This window comes from Nelumbo lutea, chromosome 6, assembly GCF_056320005.1.
Source record: "Nelumbo lutea isolate HS-2025 chromosome 6, American lotus-T2T, whole genome shotgun sequence".
NCBI lineage: Eukaryota > Viridiplantae > Streptophyta > Magnoliopsida > Proteales > Nelumbonaceae > Nelumbo > Nelumbo lutea.
This window is the reverse complement of record NC_142689.1, coordinates 10,659,660-10,676,600: the sequence shown is the minus strand read 5'-3', so window position 1 is coordinate 10,676,600 and position 16,941 is coordinate 10,659,660. Positions and strand designations below refer to the sequence as shown.

Below are 16,941 nucleotides of genomic sequence, written 5' to 3'. Positions count from 1 at the left end.
TATTGGACATATCAATATTTTGAACCTTGGTTTTAAGAGAAAAAATAGTAATAAAAAGAAAATAAAAAAAAGTTTAATAAGATATTTTGATAATTTAACGCTTTCTATCATCTGAATTAACGACCTAAGGGCAGGGCCTTTGTCTAATGGTTAAAGTTTAGAAAGTGTTTGTTAAAAAAAAAAAATACAAGGGAGACTTTATGGCTGACCCATAGTACAATGGGGGTATTTGTAGTTTACCCCTTTTTTCCTTCTTTCAATTGATGCGACCTAGGTACGAAAGAACGCCACATAAGCTAAAACGTATAAGTGAATTATTTATATGAAAAGAATTATTCATCTCTAACAAGTGACAACCAGCAACGTTAGATGAAGTATAATGGGCGTTTCCTTTTTCACGCATGGGTTTGAAATTAGAGTAAATTTATATTGGAAAGTCAACTGTGCTTTATATTTTATGAAAATTAGAGAAATTTGGCTAGGTGAACGTCGTCAGGTCAGTAGTTCCGAATTCTTTTTATATTTCTGTGATGTATTATTTGCCAGTAGAATCTGTGTGTAGCATGCCTGCAAGACCCATTCAAACATACGATAGAAACATTCTTGATAGGTATCTGTACTTTAGGTTGAGTGTCAATTTAATATTTGTATTTTAAATTATGATAATCTAGTATCTGAATTTTTAAATTGCTGCAATTTTTTACTTAATGTGAAAAAGTCTTAAATACCCTCAGCTCTTCTTCCTCCCGCCGATCCTCGGTGTTTGCACTCCAAGAACGGTTCATCCACCAAAACATATGGCTTTATTCTTCACCAACTCCTCTACCACTTTTGCTTCTTCCTTCATCACCACGTACTCTTCTTCCTTCACATTCTTCCTCAACCAGTCTGACATCTCCAGTTGGGCCGTGGACACTATCTTGTAAATTTTGAAATCCCGATTCCTTGTTGGGTAATTCCTCTCAAACCAACCAGGGCTGCCACTGTTTCTCTCCGGCAAGACAACATCGATGAAGACGCAATGTGGGTACCCTTCGAGCGAGTCCCCTGTTAAAGTCCGGCAGGAATTTGGTCCTCTTCAAGTACTTGTTCGACTCCACATGAGCTCTTCTTGGTGGTTCCAGGAGCACATCCTCGAGTCCATCCAATGCCACCTTCTTGGCTTCTGAAGGGAACGCGCAGAGGCGCCTCTTATTTGGCCAATTCCCGGATGATAGTTTGGAGGGGCCAGTTTTCTTCATTGCTACAATTGTGGATGCATATCGCCAGATGTAGACAATTTTGTAATTTGAGGGCTTCCAGAAAGCATCCGAAGGGTCGTTGCTCAATTGGATAGCTGCAATGCCGCCGGTCTTGAGCGTGCGATCGATGAATTTACCAGAGTCAAAGCTGGAAGCGAATGTGAAATCAAATGTTGCATCCGGAACTGAGCTCTGGCGTTCGGTATCGAATTCAGAGATGAGATATATCTCGTTATCATTGTAGAACCGAGGACTGTGAACGATCACCTCTCCGGCGCTGCCGTGGCATACAAAGAGGGCCTTGCCTTCAGATTTAAGAACACTTTCGTTGGTTAAATCCCGAAACAACATGGTAAATAATTCTGCACTGATGAGTTAAGGGCCAAAATTGGCCTCAGAATCGGTCGTGTAGAAATAGCTGGGGTAAATTGAAAATTAGGGTTATTTAAGACTTTTTCATCTTCTAATTGAGGAGATTTAACCTTGGGTACTAAATTGTTGCAAATTGAAAACTAAGGTACTAAATTGTTACGATTTAAAGTACAGATACTAAATTGACATTCAGTCTAAAATACAAGGTACTTATTAGAAATTCTCCCAATTGTTTACTTAATTTGCATCTATACATCACAGCTCATCTTCTTCAAGCTATGACTTGTCTTGTACTGTTTACCCATTTTCGTGGCTCTGGCATTTCCCTTTCACGCATGGCTTAAGAGCTGAGACCCATGTCATCTATGGAAGATTGTTTATATGTGTTGAATCAGAATGGTCAATTCTTTTACCGAAAAACACAACCACCTAACCAGTATGGGGCGGCACATCTAGCCATCTGCACATCCTAAATTGGGTTTGGCTCTTTTTTTTTTATATTATTATTTTTTTAAATTATCTAAAATTCATCATGACTTTTGATAGAAATTGTCCACAGCATAAATGTAATTTTAAATTGAGAGACGTTTTGCTCTCATACCGCTTGAAAATATTCCGAGGAAGCTGAAATTTTGGTTTTGGATCGAATAATGAAAGGAGTATTTCTGGATTATTAAAAAATGGGTTGAATAAGCAAACAGTAAAATGGTAATTTATTAAACCCAATTAGTCTTTTTAACGTTAAGTTACGGATATAGGATTCCCTGGACATTTTGAAAAGTTATGGTGAGTTTAAGAGAAATGTTGAATAGTTATGGTGAGTTTTAGATAATTTTCTTTTTCATTTTTTTTTAAATTTATGCTACTAGAAAAATAATGATATTGCTGTAAGAGTTTTGACCAATTAAAGTCCATGCAAAATTTGATAAATACCACCTGATTGATTATCACTTTTATGATATGAATTGATGGGTTACAACATAAGAAGGTGGTCCTTGTCAGACTAAAACGAAAACATACCCCTGAACAAAAGAACACGATTCTCTCGAAGTTGGGGTCCAATCTAACTAACCTTGACAAGGGTTTGATAGAAAATGAGAGAAAAACAGAAAGTGGGAAAGTTATTTTTTTATGCAAACCAAACACATCCTAACTGATTTTTTTTTTTTTTTTGTTGTTAAACTGACATGGACTACTCTTTCACATGGGATCATCTCAGTGGTTGGTATAACGAAATGCTATCAAGTCTGATCACATTGGTTGGATCAGCCACTTTGGTGGAGCCACCAATTTGAATGATTTTTCAAGACGATGAAAAGTGGGTGTTGGCGTGTTGATGATTCCTAAATTTAGTTATTTATGAAATTGAAATCACAAGAAAAACATTGGTTAGTTCTTTGATGTAAATCGATTCTCCTTTTTTTTTTTTTTTAATTTCCAATTATTATCTTATAGTTTGGGCCTAGTGCCATTTTGGTCTCCAAACTTTAAAATACAATAATTCATTATCCAAAATTTTAAAACATGTCAATCCAGTACCTGTTGTTAATTAATCCGTTAATCAGCCATTGAGTGGCATTTGAAAAGATACAAATACCCTTCGAGTGTCATTTGATTCTTTTTATCAACCATCCGAACATTGATAAAAGATGAATAGTCCCAAATTCTTACTTCTTCTTGAATACCCATTGAGACATGACCGAGTTTTTTGAATAGAAGAGGCAAGAATTTAGGATTGTTCATTTTTTAGCAATATTTGGATGGTTAACAAAGAGATTTAGATGACACTCAAAGGGCATACATCTTCTTAAATGTCACTTAACAGGTGATTAATAATAAATACCAGATTAGCACGTTTAAAAATTTGGGTACTAAATCATCGCATTTTAAAGTTCGGGAACCAAAATGACACTAGTCCCAAAAATATAGGATACTAATAGAGAATTTCCCCCACTTTTTTTCTTATAACTGGGTCTCACATGTAACATCGGCAAAATATTAATAAAGCAAAGTGATACTTGGATCTAGAAAATGAATCCATGGTTTTGGGATTGAGTATTTGCAAATTTTAGTAATTTCAATTTCTGAAACGGCACAATTGGGAAATAATTCATGCTCACAGACACACCTTTAATTTTTGCATTGCCCTTTCAGTTTTATTTTTTATTTCTTTTTTCTCCAAGTATCGCATGCTACAAAATTTAAGGGGAATCAGGATAAGGACAAATAAATCTATTCATGGCTCGGCCTTGGCTCAGATTTGGGTGAGGCCCATTAGACTCAGGTTCTGTTTGGTTCATGGTTGGAATCACAATCGGAATCAAAATCTTTTGGAATTGGAATCGGAATGATCTATTCCCATAATCTGTCTGGTTTAGACAGGAATGAGAATGGAAATTGGGATCAACACTCAACAGGAATGAGATTGCATTCCCAAGGGAGAGGCAGGGAATGGCCATTCCCTCAAATGGGAGAATGCCATTCCAACAAGAATGTCAAAATAGCTCATTCTAATTCCAGACCCCTATTCCTGGGATGCTTTTAATTTATTACTTTAACCACAGCTAAGGATGACTGAACCTGGTGGAACATCAAAAACTTGATTGAGGACTGCTATTAGTGAAAGAAATATGCTCACAATCGACTATAATGAAGCAAATCTTGCAGTTGACTGGATGTGATCTAAGAGTTCACTGGAACACGCCATGGTGAAAAACCCAAAAGATCTGGGCTCAAAAGATAGCGGGAGAGAAAAGAGGATGAAACATGGTGAAAAAGCCAAGCAAGACTACAAACAGAAGATGGTAGGAAAATATTATGGTATGTTTGGTTATCGCGACGGGGATCAGAAAATATAAATATTCGCTTAAGATTCCTATTTTCTCCCGTTTGTTTTGGTCGAAACAATAGGATGAGATGAGAACTTGCATCCCAAACGTAGAGACGCGGGGTCTCACCAGATAGGTGCGACCCCGGTGAGAAACGAAAACAATGAGAAAAAAATGTCGAAGGCAACATTCCATTCACATATCCCTACGATCAAATCTCCAACCACTGTTTTCTTCACCTCTAACGAATCTAAGACCTCCGTTCACCATCTCCATCTCCGTTTCACATTTCTTGGCCATTTTGTATTTTTTTCTCTGAAAACTCATTACCGGTTATCTTCCAAGTGAGGTTCAGACCCTATCCATAGGGTGTTTAATCTCTGGTGAAAACATGGAATCTCCTCCGTTTTCTTTCATTGAACCTTTTCTTTTTGTATTTTTTTCCCTCAAAAACCTCATTGTTTTTCTAACTAGCTAAGCTTCAGAACCCCAAGCGCCAAAGAGTCCAATCGCTGTTCTTCATCTCCAACGAAGGTAAGATCTATCCATGCTTCGTTTCTCTCTGGTAAACTATTTTTTGTATTTTTTTCTCTAAAACTTCATTGCTTTTCTTCCCATTCGTGATTTCTTAGCCTTTCGACAACCAAGTATGGTAGATCTGCTTAAACCTCTGTTCTCATCGTTGCAGGTCTAACAAGTTTGTAATTTTTTTTTATGATATATTTCTTAGGCATCCCTGTTTCTTGGCCATCACCATCGTTGCAGATATGCTAAAACCTCTATTGCAGATTTGCTATCATTGAACCTCTGCTATTAAGTAGAACTATTTATTATTGCAGATCTAAACCTTGCTAAACTTCTGTCATCATCATTGATCATGGTTGAAGGGGAATATAGGAGACAACCATGGGTGTTCATGTTCCACTGTTGTTAATGGTTGAAGATGAATGAAATCAAGCATCTTGCAAAAATTTCTCAACAAACAAACATCGGAAAACAAATTTTGTAGAATAATTGGTCTCAGCAACCAAACATAGGATGCCAAAATGAGAAAATAAAATTTCTTTTCTCATCCCATCTTTTCTGATTCCATCCCTTCTCATCCCACTATTTCTCGGCAACCAAACGGACCATTAGAAGAATCAAGATGGGAGAAGAACGTGATGATTCACTAATACATTTTTGAGTTAGGATCTATTACACATGTACAATCCCCAACCCTATTGTAGGTAGGATTCAATCCCAAGTCTCCACCACAACAGAGACCTTACCAACTAGCCACTTGTCATTTTGCATGATTCTTCCTTATTAGTTGATCTTATTTCAACAATTGTTGCCTCACAATTGTTGTTACTAGTCTCTCTCTCTCTCTCTCACACACACACACACACTTATCTATATGTTGGAAAGACATGATATCAAAAGAACTTTGACCAATTACAATCTCCCATAAGTTTTGAAAAATACCACCTAATTGGTCCCCATTGAATAACATGCATGACTTTTTTTTTTTTTTTTAATTGCTTCATGGAGCTACACAATACATGGAGGGTTATACGTTCCAACCCATAACCCCCAAACCCTGAGAAGGGTGAGCTTTGATCCCAAAGTCTCCGCTACAATAAGCCAGAGACCTTACCAAATCGCAATGAATGGTTTAATTATCAATTTGGCTTTTAGTGTCTTAAATAATTATACCATGAAATATTTAAGGCCCCATTCGCTTTTCAGTAAGTTATTTATTCGGATAAATGTAGTTATCTGGGTAAGTTTTTCTTGAGAAATACTTACCCGGGTAAATGCATTTGCCCATGTTCTTTTATTTTTCATGTAAATAAGGCAATGACCATTTTAACCATAAAAATCCATTATTAATAAGGATATTTTTGTCCCATTCAAGTGTTGGCAACTTTCCTAACTTTCCCCTAAGGTAGGAAAGTTATTTACCCACCTAGGATACATAGGAAAATAAACTTTCCCTAATCCCCACATAAATCTGAAAAAAGAACATGGGATTCTTGGTCAATTGGAAACAAAAATCCCATTAACCAACTTCCCCTCTCTCAAAATCCGAAAAAAGAACTCACTAAATATAAAATAACCAACAAACCACGCAATTCAGTGATTAAACTTTAATTTACCCAAATTTAATTTAATTGCTTATTTTCAATAGAGATAGTTGCCCGGGCATCACATCAAAACAGCCGTCTTGAAATTTCAGTCCACTTGTTTTTGTTTCCTCGAAAATGCTAGAATGTGAAAACAGAATATTTTCCTATATATGCTATGAAAACTGAATTGTGACCACACAACTTCCTTTATTAATGACATGCGTGTATAATTCAGGCCATATTTGATAATCTCATGCTCCAATAAAATAGGAGAGGCTGATGATCATATGCTATAAACTTCAGTGGCTGAGATGTGGGCTGCGCTTGAGGCCTATAAACTTGTACTTCAGATCAATGCTCGAGAAATCACCATTGAAGGAGACTCCCTTTTAGTATTAGATCAGGATAGTCGTGGGATTTCATGTTTCTGGTTCTTCTTGATGCTGCCGGCAGGTTTCTCCCTCTCCGGCAGTGATCGTGCTCTTCCCTAGGCTGTGTTTGGTTTGAGGGAAAAAATAGGAATCAAAAAGAAAGAAAAGATAGAGAAATTCATACAAGATTTGTAAGGTTTTTCATCTACATTTCCCTACTTTTTCCTTTAAACCAAACATAGCCTTATTGTATCAAAAGAAATAAATCACAGACCCTTGTTCCCCCAACTCCATTCATCCTTTTCTCTCTCTTGCACGTACCATGATAGGCATTTGGGCTGCTGCTACCAACCAGCCCCTTAGAATGTCGGGGTATTTTAAAAATTATATATTTTTATTTATTTACAAAAAATTCTTAGCAAATCCCCATAGGTGATATGGTAAGAGGCCTTAAAATGTTTTGTTTTGGGTAAAAAACCAAATATTTTCATTGATAAAACAAAGAAGGGCCAACCGGTTTCCAACCACAAAGGCAGTCCTACAAACCATTCACTCTTAATATCAGTCCGAATATACTGGGCACAACATTGTAAGCACGTTCAATTAGCAATTAATAAATATTTTTGACAACTGCCAAAAGTTTGTTTTTACTTTTTAATCATTGGATAGGTTGAGGGTATTTTAAGAGACACATGCCAAGTTTTCTAAGTAGTTACCTGCTATTCCCACAAAAAAACTCGACCAAAACCAAGTCAGACATTGCAACCTTGTTCGTTTGTAACAGTGCAGCTTACCTAGTTAAATGTACTTATCCAAGTAAATGCTTCTTAGGTAACATTTACCTGGATAAGTGCATTTAGCCATGTTCTTTTGATTTTTAGATTCTCAGGTAAATAATAAAATAATAATTTTATCTATAAAAGGTAACTATTAAAATGGGTAAAAAGGTCCTATCATGTTTTATAAAATTTTCTTTATGGTAGAAAAATTATTTAACCACTTGGGAGATAGATAAATTTTACCTAAAAAAGTAATGATGACTTTACCATGGGACCCATTGACCAACTTTCTCATGCATATTTACATACAAACAGGCCCCAAATTAAATCCCAAGCTCCAATACGTTAAGAAGCAAACTCATGATGAACAACCTTGTTGCCACCTCTGAAAGAGAAACTAAATTTAATATTCAAACCAGTTTTATTCAGCAAATGCCAAACAGTAGAAGCATTAAAAGATTTGACTGAAAAAGCATTAACCACAGTTTGGGAATCACTTTCTGTAATCAAGTTTGAGAACCCAAAGTCCATAGTCCATAGCTTACAGAAAATATATATATATAGTACAGATAAGGTATGGCAAGGACCACGGCCATTCTTGGCTAGCAAAAAAACTTCTAATGAAGTTTTGCTTTGACAGTTCCTGGCTTTAGAGGATGCCAGAAGTAGGTCCATCCGTCCATCTTGCTTACTACTAGTTTGGAAAAAAAAGTATAAATATAAATATGACATAAAATACAGTCTAATTTGTTGTAAAAGTTAAATCAGATTTTTTTTTATTTGCAAAATTTTCATGAAAAGTGGGCCACTAATTATTTATTTATTTAGTTAGTTAGATGGGCTAATTGACATGTGGTCGGACGCTCTCTTTTTGAAAAGAAAAAAAAAAACCTGAAATTGAGGAACGAGCACATTTGCACATCCCATAATCACTTTTACTTATCAGGTAGGGTTTGTGATTAATTGCTTTTATGCGTATAGATGAACAAACAAAAATTAAAGGTTTTTATTTCAGTCCATCTCATAAAGTTTTATTGGTTTGTACAGTTGGAATAGTAAGAGATGGGGAAATGAATCAAATAGTGAATCGTAGATGGAGGTAGTGATAAATAAAACCCAGAAATCAATAAAAATTTCTGATGTAGACTGAACCATAAATTTCTCAGGAAATATAATTTAAGCTTGTGCATGCTTAAAGAGAAGGCAATAAAGTAGTTGACTTTAAACCACTGTGGGCTAAGAAATTACTGTTGAGAGGTCAAGTTCATGAATATATGTGAACAAAATGACCATTGAGGATGCTTGGGGGTCATTCTATCCTTCATGTTGTTTAGTGTCTCCTTGGGGTCATACTTTTGAATAAAATAATATTTCTTCTCCTTTCTAAGACACTAATCGCCCCTGTTTCACTTTTAAATCAAATTGATCAAAACGCCATTCTGTCTTATCCAATAATTTCTATCCTCAAGTTTTGTAAAAGGCATCCAAGTTTGAATTACGTGCCCACCTTTGATTAGGCCTATATTTTATAATTGACATGTCTAGAGGATGAGCTTCAATATAAATGGTTTTCAATTTTTTTTATGACAAGCTATTAATAATTTGGCTATACTAAAAAAAATAAGGGGTATTGCACAACTTGATTAATTGATTTTGCTTTTGAAAACAAAAGTAATTATTACATTAACAAAAAAACAGAAAATTTTGTTGATGTGGCAATTGCTTTTATTTGTAAAAATAAAAGTAGAGCATTTTTGTGTCAGATTATTAAAATGTCCAAAATATATGATTGTATTGTTGATATTTATAAGGGCACTCTTGACATTTATCCCATTCGGCTAAAGTTAGCAATAGAATCAATCAATAAGCGATTTTTAAGGATTAAGAAACATCTGAGAGGAGGTTTTAGTATTTGTCAAAAATCTTTAAATTCTAATGTGGGTATAATCGGCCACTTCACCAGATGATGATACGTGGTATTATCCAAGGGCAATTTCATCACTTTGACCACGACTAAGGGCATTACGTTCTCGGATGAACCCACTCTCAGCACATTTATGGTGGGGTAATGCTCGACCGTTGTCTCTATAACAGTTGTATTCATGATCGAGATTCACGATAATTGCCTATTACTTATCTCCTAGGCGATTCCAGCTATAAAAGGACACTGAAGCCTGAAGTAGTAATATCATGCACACTTGAGTTCTCTACTCTATTCTCTTGTTGTCATTTGACTTCTTTTTAACCCTCAGCAAACTTGACTATTGGAATCTTTGTCCCTGGGACACCCCTGAGGCTTTGACGTCTTTTCAGTCTTTATACGTGGAACCCTCAACTCCAGATTTAGCAACAACAGATTCTTAGGAGAGGTGAGGGCCAAGTGAGCATTGTTTTTCACACAAGACCTATGCAAGCCAACTCCAGCCAACTTACTACAAATTGATACAAGAAAGAGAGGAAGAAGAATGCTTTTGGGCCCAAGACTATCTAACACCGCAATTGTTGGCACTTCTTATTTTGATGACTTATCTCATTTTTACAATTAAAATGTCCTTATGGACACTCAGTTTTTAAATGTTAAAAATGAGATAAATCTATATCTATACTACTATAAAAAGTATGAATAACATCTAAAATTTTTGGAATTTTTAATTGAAATACCCCATTTTCTAAAATATGATCTTTTTATTTGTGAGTGTAGAAAATGTAATTTGAATGCTATTATTCAATGCATTCAATTCCCTCTCATTAAATCACACATTTAAGGTATTAACTCTCATTCACCCTCATTAAATCATATATTTAAAACATTTCATTTATTCTCATCACTAAATTCCACTAATTAAATCCATACATAATAAATTTAATAAATCCAATAAAATATAAACTTATACTTTTAAAATTTACATGAAAAAAAGTGTTTTCATCTAGGTGGTGGTAATAAATTAAACCATTTTGGGTCAAATGAGTCAATTCATGTTGCCACAATTAAATAATATAAATTAAAAAATAGATAAAATACAAAAAAGTATAAAAATTAAGGAAATTTTTGGAACAGTTTTAACATCAAATATTTGATAAATAATAATAAGTATGATAAATAATAAATATTTTTATTAATGATGGAAATGGAATATAAAATTTAAAACCAATTTGAAATAAAACTATTTTCTTATTCTCTCTCATTAAATGTCATATCCAAGTTATATTCTTTCATTAAATCCTATATTGAAGATATATTTTTCTCATCATTAAATTTCACTAATTAAAGCCACAACATTAATTTTATTGCTATAAAAATAAATATTTTGAAAATTTATTTGAAAACAAAACATATTCCTTCCTTTCTAGTGGTGGGTAAGAAACTTAACCATTGGGTTAAATGGGCTAACCAATAATTTCATAATTTAATACTAAAAAATTAAAATAAATAATATAAAGTATAGAAAACAAAAAGAATTAAGCATATTTATAACATTGTGTATTCACTATACTAAACAAAAATAAGTATGAAATATAAGAAGTAATTTTATTAATGATGAAAATGGAATGTCAAATCCACAATCAGCCTAAAAATGAAATGATGTTATAGTCAATTAATAAAATTTTTAAAAATAGAAAATATAAATAATCACAAAAATGAAAAAAACTAGAAAAAATATTGGGCACATATCTAATGTTATATATTTATAAAAAATAAAATATTGGGTACATCTATAATACATTCATTATATTAAACAAAAATAACTATTATACATAAGAATTAATTTTATCAATGATGTAAATGTAATACAAAATTTAAAGTCAACTTAAAAATCAAACAATTTTCCTTTCTTTTTTTGAGAAAAAAAATTATTATCCTTTTTTGGTGGTGGGTTATTGGTTTGAGTCAAATTGATTAACTAATGATATCATAGTTAAATAATAAAACTTTAAAAAGTAAAACAAGTATAAATAATCAAAAGAATACAAAAAATATAAAAAAATTGTATACATCTCTAATGTTATATATTAATTATATCAAACAAAAAAATAGTATAATAAGTAAAAAATATTTATATAATGTAGATGAAATATATAATTTAAAATTGATTTAAAGCAAAGTTATTTTCTTATATAGGTGGCGGGTCAATGATCCAACTTTTCAAATAAACTCATGGTTAAAATTTAACAACAACAACAACAACAACAACAATAAAATAATAATAATAATTGTTATTATAATTTAAAATTATCATGTGCAATCCACATGAAGTTGGATTTTTTGTGTATATTTACTTTTTATTTTATATTATATACATACATCCCATTCTCTCTTATTAAATCCCATATATTAAGTTATTTTTTTCACTAATAAATGCTACTAATTAGATCTATGTCCAATATTTCTAACAACATAAACCCATATATTTTAAAGCTTACTTAATAACAAAACCATTCTTTATCCAAGTGATGACTAAGCAATTCAACTATTCGAATCAAATTGGCAATCCATGAAATCATAGTTATATAATAAAATTTATAAATGGAAATAAATATGTAAATTAAAAAAAATGTAGAAAAAATAGATAGAATTGTGATATTTTTTATTAATCAAATGTAAAAAAGAAAACAAGTGTAGTAAAAAAGAAATATTTTTATTGATGATGAAAATGAAATTATTTTCCTATTTAGAAGAGATCAATAGTTCAATTGTCGGGTTAAATCTATCAACTTTTAATTTCATAATTAAATAATAAAACTTAATAAAATGTAAAAAAACACAAAAACAAAAAAGACATAAATTTTACAAAAAAAAAAAACATTTGGGTACATGCATTATATCGTATATTTATCATATTAAATAAAAATAAGCATACATAACAATATTATTTTTACACACATAGAAATAAAAAAAGAATACAGAAAAAATTGAATACATCTATAATTCTAAATTTACACTAATATTAAAAATATGAATAAGATTGTAAAACTTTCTTTTGACTAAAATACCCATTTTTGAATTTAATTACTATTTAATTGTGAAGTTTAAAATATAGTTTGAACTACAAATTTTATCCCATTCAATTCCCTCTCTTTAAATCTTACATTTTTATAATAAATGAACATAAAAAGTACATTAAGAAAATAAAACATTACAAAAAGAAGAGTCTAGCCAAGTGAGTAGGCCTGTCAATGAAAAGTGAAACTTTATAGCCCAATATGAGGTGTTTACGTAATTAGATTCAGATTTTGCAATTTGCATCCGATTAATAGTAAAAACAAAAAAATAAATATACATGAATTTTGTAGAAAATTTTGGATACATTGTTCCTATAATTATCATCATCAAGAATTTCCATGTGCAAAGCACATGAACACTTACTACTCTTTAAAATAAGGAATGTCAAATGCAACTTAAGCCACATGGAGTGGCTACACAATTGTCTGAAGGTAGAAGACAATGAGCACTATCTATTCTATTTAATCTAAAGGTAAAGGACAATAGATGGTCTAGGTCTTCCTTCTTTGAGAATTCGTTGATTTTAGGTTTTCCGAACAATTATTGTTTATATGAATTGGGTTTCCTCTATATAGTGCGAGGGGTAAGGCTTCACGTCGCCCCCCCCCCCCCTCCAAGGTTTTTCACATATGAATAAAGCTTCGATGGCCACCCCTCCATCGAGAGTAAATTTGGGGTTAAAAAAAATAAATAAATAAAATTTTAAATTGGACATGTCATGGAGTGATATAGATAACTGATAGATTGCTAATAACAAGGACTAAGTTAATAGTTTTTGAAAAGTACGCAATGGCACGTTTTGAAATTTAGGAATGTGAAACTACCCCTAAATTGTAGGGTATTAATCTGAAAATTTCCCCTTATTTTATTATATATATTTATTTATTTATTTATCCATTCAGCTTTTTCAAAACAGTTGAATTGCTTAACTAACCAACCGTGGGTTGACTCATTGGTGTGTTAGCTAGCTAGTCCCACGTCGACGTAGAATCTAATCCGGCAACTAGCACTTTGAAAAAAAAGGGAAAGTTATTTAAAAAATTTTTGATAGGTACCCTATGCTTTAGGTCGATTGTTAATTTAGTACATAGAACTTTAAATCGCAACAATCAAGCACCCGAACTTTCAGTTTGCGATAATTTAGTATCCTACGTTAAATTACCGTCAGTTAGAGGACTCACGTGATATCAATTGCGGGTTAAAAATTTTTAAAATACTAAAACTAACCTTTACAAAAATATATTGACCATTTTACCCTTTATATTTCTATTTCCCTAATCCCCTTTTATCTTCATTATGGGTTGAACGAATGAAAGAGGAGAGAAGAGTTCACTCAACTCCGGCCTTCCTCTTCACTCCGAGCATGACAAAGAAAGGTGGTAAGCTCCTCCCCCAACTCCCCCAAAATCTCTAGAACCGCACACAGATCTGATGGGAATTTTCATACGGACTTCACTCTAGAACCGTGCACAGATCTGAACCATTTCATACGACGAAGAAAGGTGGTTCTCTTATCTGAACCATTTTCAGATCTAAAAATGTTTCGGCGAACAATTGTATGTGAAAAGAGCACACAAAGTGAAAATGGATTGTTTTTTGGTTACGAAATTTCAGAAGATCGGAGGTGGAAATTCTTCTTCATCTTGTTCTTAAGAAATTTGGGTTGAAGTGGCCCTGCATTTTTGAAACTAGTAGAGATTGAAAACGCAGATCTATGCGCCTGCCAAAATTTTCTCCAATTTAAAAGAAAAAAATCCAATCGAGATGAAGCAAAACACATCGGATTTGTCCAGAAAAGCTTGAATAAGAATAATAAAGAAGATTGAAACTAGGAGACTTTGAACTTCAAGTTTGAATTTGGATGGAGGAGAAGTAAAGAACTCGATATCTAACCAGAATGGAAACAAAAATTACTAAAAGAAATGAAGAACCTTACCGGGTAGACTTGTAGATGGCTCTAAGACAAAGCAGAAGAAGAAAGACGTTCAGTAATCAGAGCAATGAAATCGTCAGAAGCAGAGGGATCATCAGAATCGTAGAGGTTATCAACGAGATCAATGGCCTGACGAGCGATCGACTTGTGTCCATAGCTAAAGCAATGAAAAACACTAAAAAAATCAAAACCCTAAAAAATCTTGCATTAAAATCTCAGTAACCCACTTGCAGAAAAATTAAGGAGAAGTCGATGTTAAAAAAATGCATAGAAAATGATAGAAAACAATAGCAAATAAACATATACCCTGGTTGTCTCTTCCGGCATCGGCAACGACTGAGTAAAAAGGTGGTTGCAATAATATTCCAACGACAGGCAACAAGTGTCATCTTCTCCGGCAATGGTACTGGATTGACTTCATCTTTTCCGAGGTCGTGTTCGACCGTCGAAATCAACTTTTCTAGTAACGCATTCGTTTAACATCACCGGCGTGAGGGAATTGGCTTTTGGAATCTAAGCGTGAACAGTAGTTTTCACTTGCATTGGTCGAAATAGATAATGGGAATATTTTAATAATTTATTCGGTAATTTATACATTATTCGAAATAATTGGGGTATTTAGGACATTTTATTTTCTAACTAACGGTAATTTAACGCCAGATGCTAAATTGTCGCAAACTGAAAGATTGCTTAACCGAAAACTTATCTTCAGCTTCAGCCCTCCCCAACGAGTTGCTACGTGTCTCTTCAGTCTAAGGGAGGGAGGTAGAGAACCAATTCTTTGGAACCACGTGGACGGTCAGATATTACAGGCCACCAATCGTCATGGTAGGTACCGAAAATCACCTGGAACTGTAGCGATGATTCCAAGAAATTTGTTGATTTGGTCTCTCCCACGTGACACTCTGCTTAATCTCCTCCTTTCAAGCTTCCAAGAAAATTATCTGAAGTCTCCCTCTCTGTCTCTGGTTCACTCGGTCGCTTACTCCCTCTTTCCTCTTCCAATTTCTCTCTCAGAAAAACCACCACGGCAATGGCAGTAACAGCTTCGCTAACAATGGCAAGACTGTTATCCGCACCCAGAGCCCTCTCTCTCTCCTCCGTCGCTCATCTCCCGCCCAAAACCCTTTCTTCCAATCTCTCATTCTCTGCCTCTCTCCCCCTCAGGTTCCGACCGACGTCTCTTCGCTTCTCCACCACCACTACCCCCAAACCTACCATCTCCGCCACCATCTCCGTCGGCGACAAGCTACCGGAGTCCACCTTGTCTTACTTCGACTCCTCCGATGAGCTCCAGACCGTCACCATCTCCGACCTCACCAAGGGCAAGAAAGCCATTTTATTTGCCGTCCCTGGCGCTTTTACTCCGACTTGTTCTCAGAAGCACCTACCAGGTTTCGTTGAGAAGTCCGCCGAGTTGAAGGCCAAGGGCGTCGACACCATCGCCTGCATTTCGGTGAACGATGCCTTCGTTATGAAAGCCTGGAAGAAAGACTTGAAGATCGGTGATGAGGTGGTGTTGCTGTCCGATGGGAATGGAGATTTCACGAAGGCGATTGGGGTCGAGCTTGACCTGAGCGATAAGCCGGTTGGATTGGGTGTTCGGTCGAGGCGGTATGCCCTTCTTGCAGAAGATGGGGTTGTTAAAGTTTTGAATTTAGAGGAGGGTGGAGCATTCACATTTAGTAGCGCAGATGATATGCTCAAGGCTCTTTGATTTACTTGAGGTCGGGTGCTTCCCGTTTTTTGTTATGTGGTTTCGGTACTCTGTCATTGAATCTCATTTCTGTTACTCTTGAATTAGTTTAATAGATGCATCTATCTAAAAAAAAAAGAATTAGTTTAGTAGATGCCATGCCCTGATTTTTCTTCTTCGGTTTCATTTTAGTATTCTTGATAGTTTTGGTTTCGTTTCTAATTCATCAACTGCTTGGAATGTCCTCAATTTATCTCTGACATTGCATTTCAGTACAAGCACTTTGGAGCTCTGTTCTCTGTGCTACTGATAAGAGAAGACACTAGTTTCACAGACCATGAGTTCCTAATACTCATTTAAGAGCAGATTCTAATTGATTCCTACTTGTTTACTTTGATTTGATTGGTTCATTTTAACATTATTTTGTATTAAGAAACCATTAACAACCTCTGAAGAAGTTTTGGCTCGCAATGTTAATTTTCTGTAGTTAATAGGTGAAGGTAGGATGCAAGTGATGCCTTAGGATCTATTGTCGTTTTCTTCTAGCAGACATCCACTTTCTCACTACCTGGCAGTGCCCTTGAACAACCAATTCACACCATCCCGAG

The 16,941-nt window shown here is 34.2% G+C and overlaps 1 protein-coding gene and 1 long non-coding RNA gene across 5 annotated transcripts; one reads left to right on the top strand and one right to left on the bottom strand.

Moving 5' to 3' along the window:
• Positions 1 to 629: 629 nt before the first annotated feature.
• Positions 630 to 15,200, bottom strand: LOC148847290 (uncharacterized). 4 transcript variants are annotated; one of them, XR_016100260.1, is made up of 3 exons: positions 14,944 to 15,200; positions 14,641 to 14,794; positions 630 to 1,546 (listed from the first exon to the last, which is right to left on the bottom strand). It is a non-coding gene; the product is annotated as an uncharacterized LOC148847290 (long non-coding RNA). The 4 variants fall into 4 exon arrangements; XR_016100259.1 differs by lacking the exon at positions 630 to 1,546 and adding an exon at positions 6,567 to 7,044; XR_016100262.1 differs by lacking the exon at positions 630 to 1,546 and adding an exon at positions 7,860 to 8,087 and having other exon boundaries at positions 14,944 to 15,165.
• A 347-nt stretch (positions 15,201 to 15,547) lies between these two features.
• On the top strand, positions 15,548 to 16,500 carry LOC148847289 (Thioredoxin superfamily protein). Its single transcript, XM_088950210.1, has one exon. It carries the CDS (start codon positions 15,671 to 15,673, stop codon positions 16,352 to 16,354), a length of 684 nt encoding a protein of 227 aa, XP_088806336.1. The 5' UTR covers positions 15,548 to 15,670; the 3' UTR covers positions 16,355 to 16,500.
• Positions 16,501 to 16,941: the final 441 nt, after the last annotated feature.

Excerpts from the sequence above, each read along its gene's own strand:
- LOC148847289 (XM_088950210.1), top strand. The coding sequence starts at position 15,671 with ATGGCAGTAACAGCTTCGCTAACAATGGCAAGACTGTTATCCGCACCC.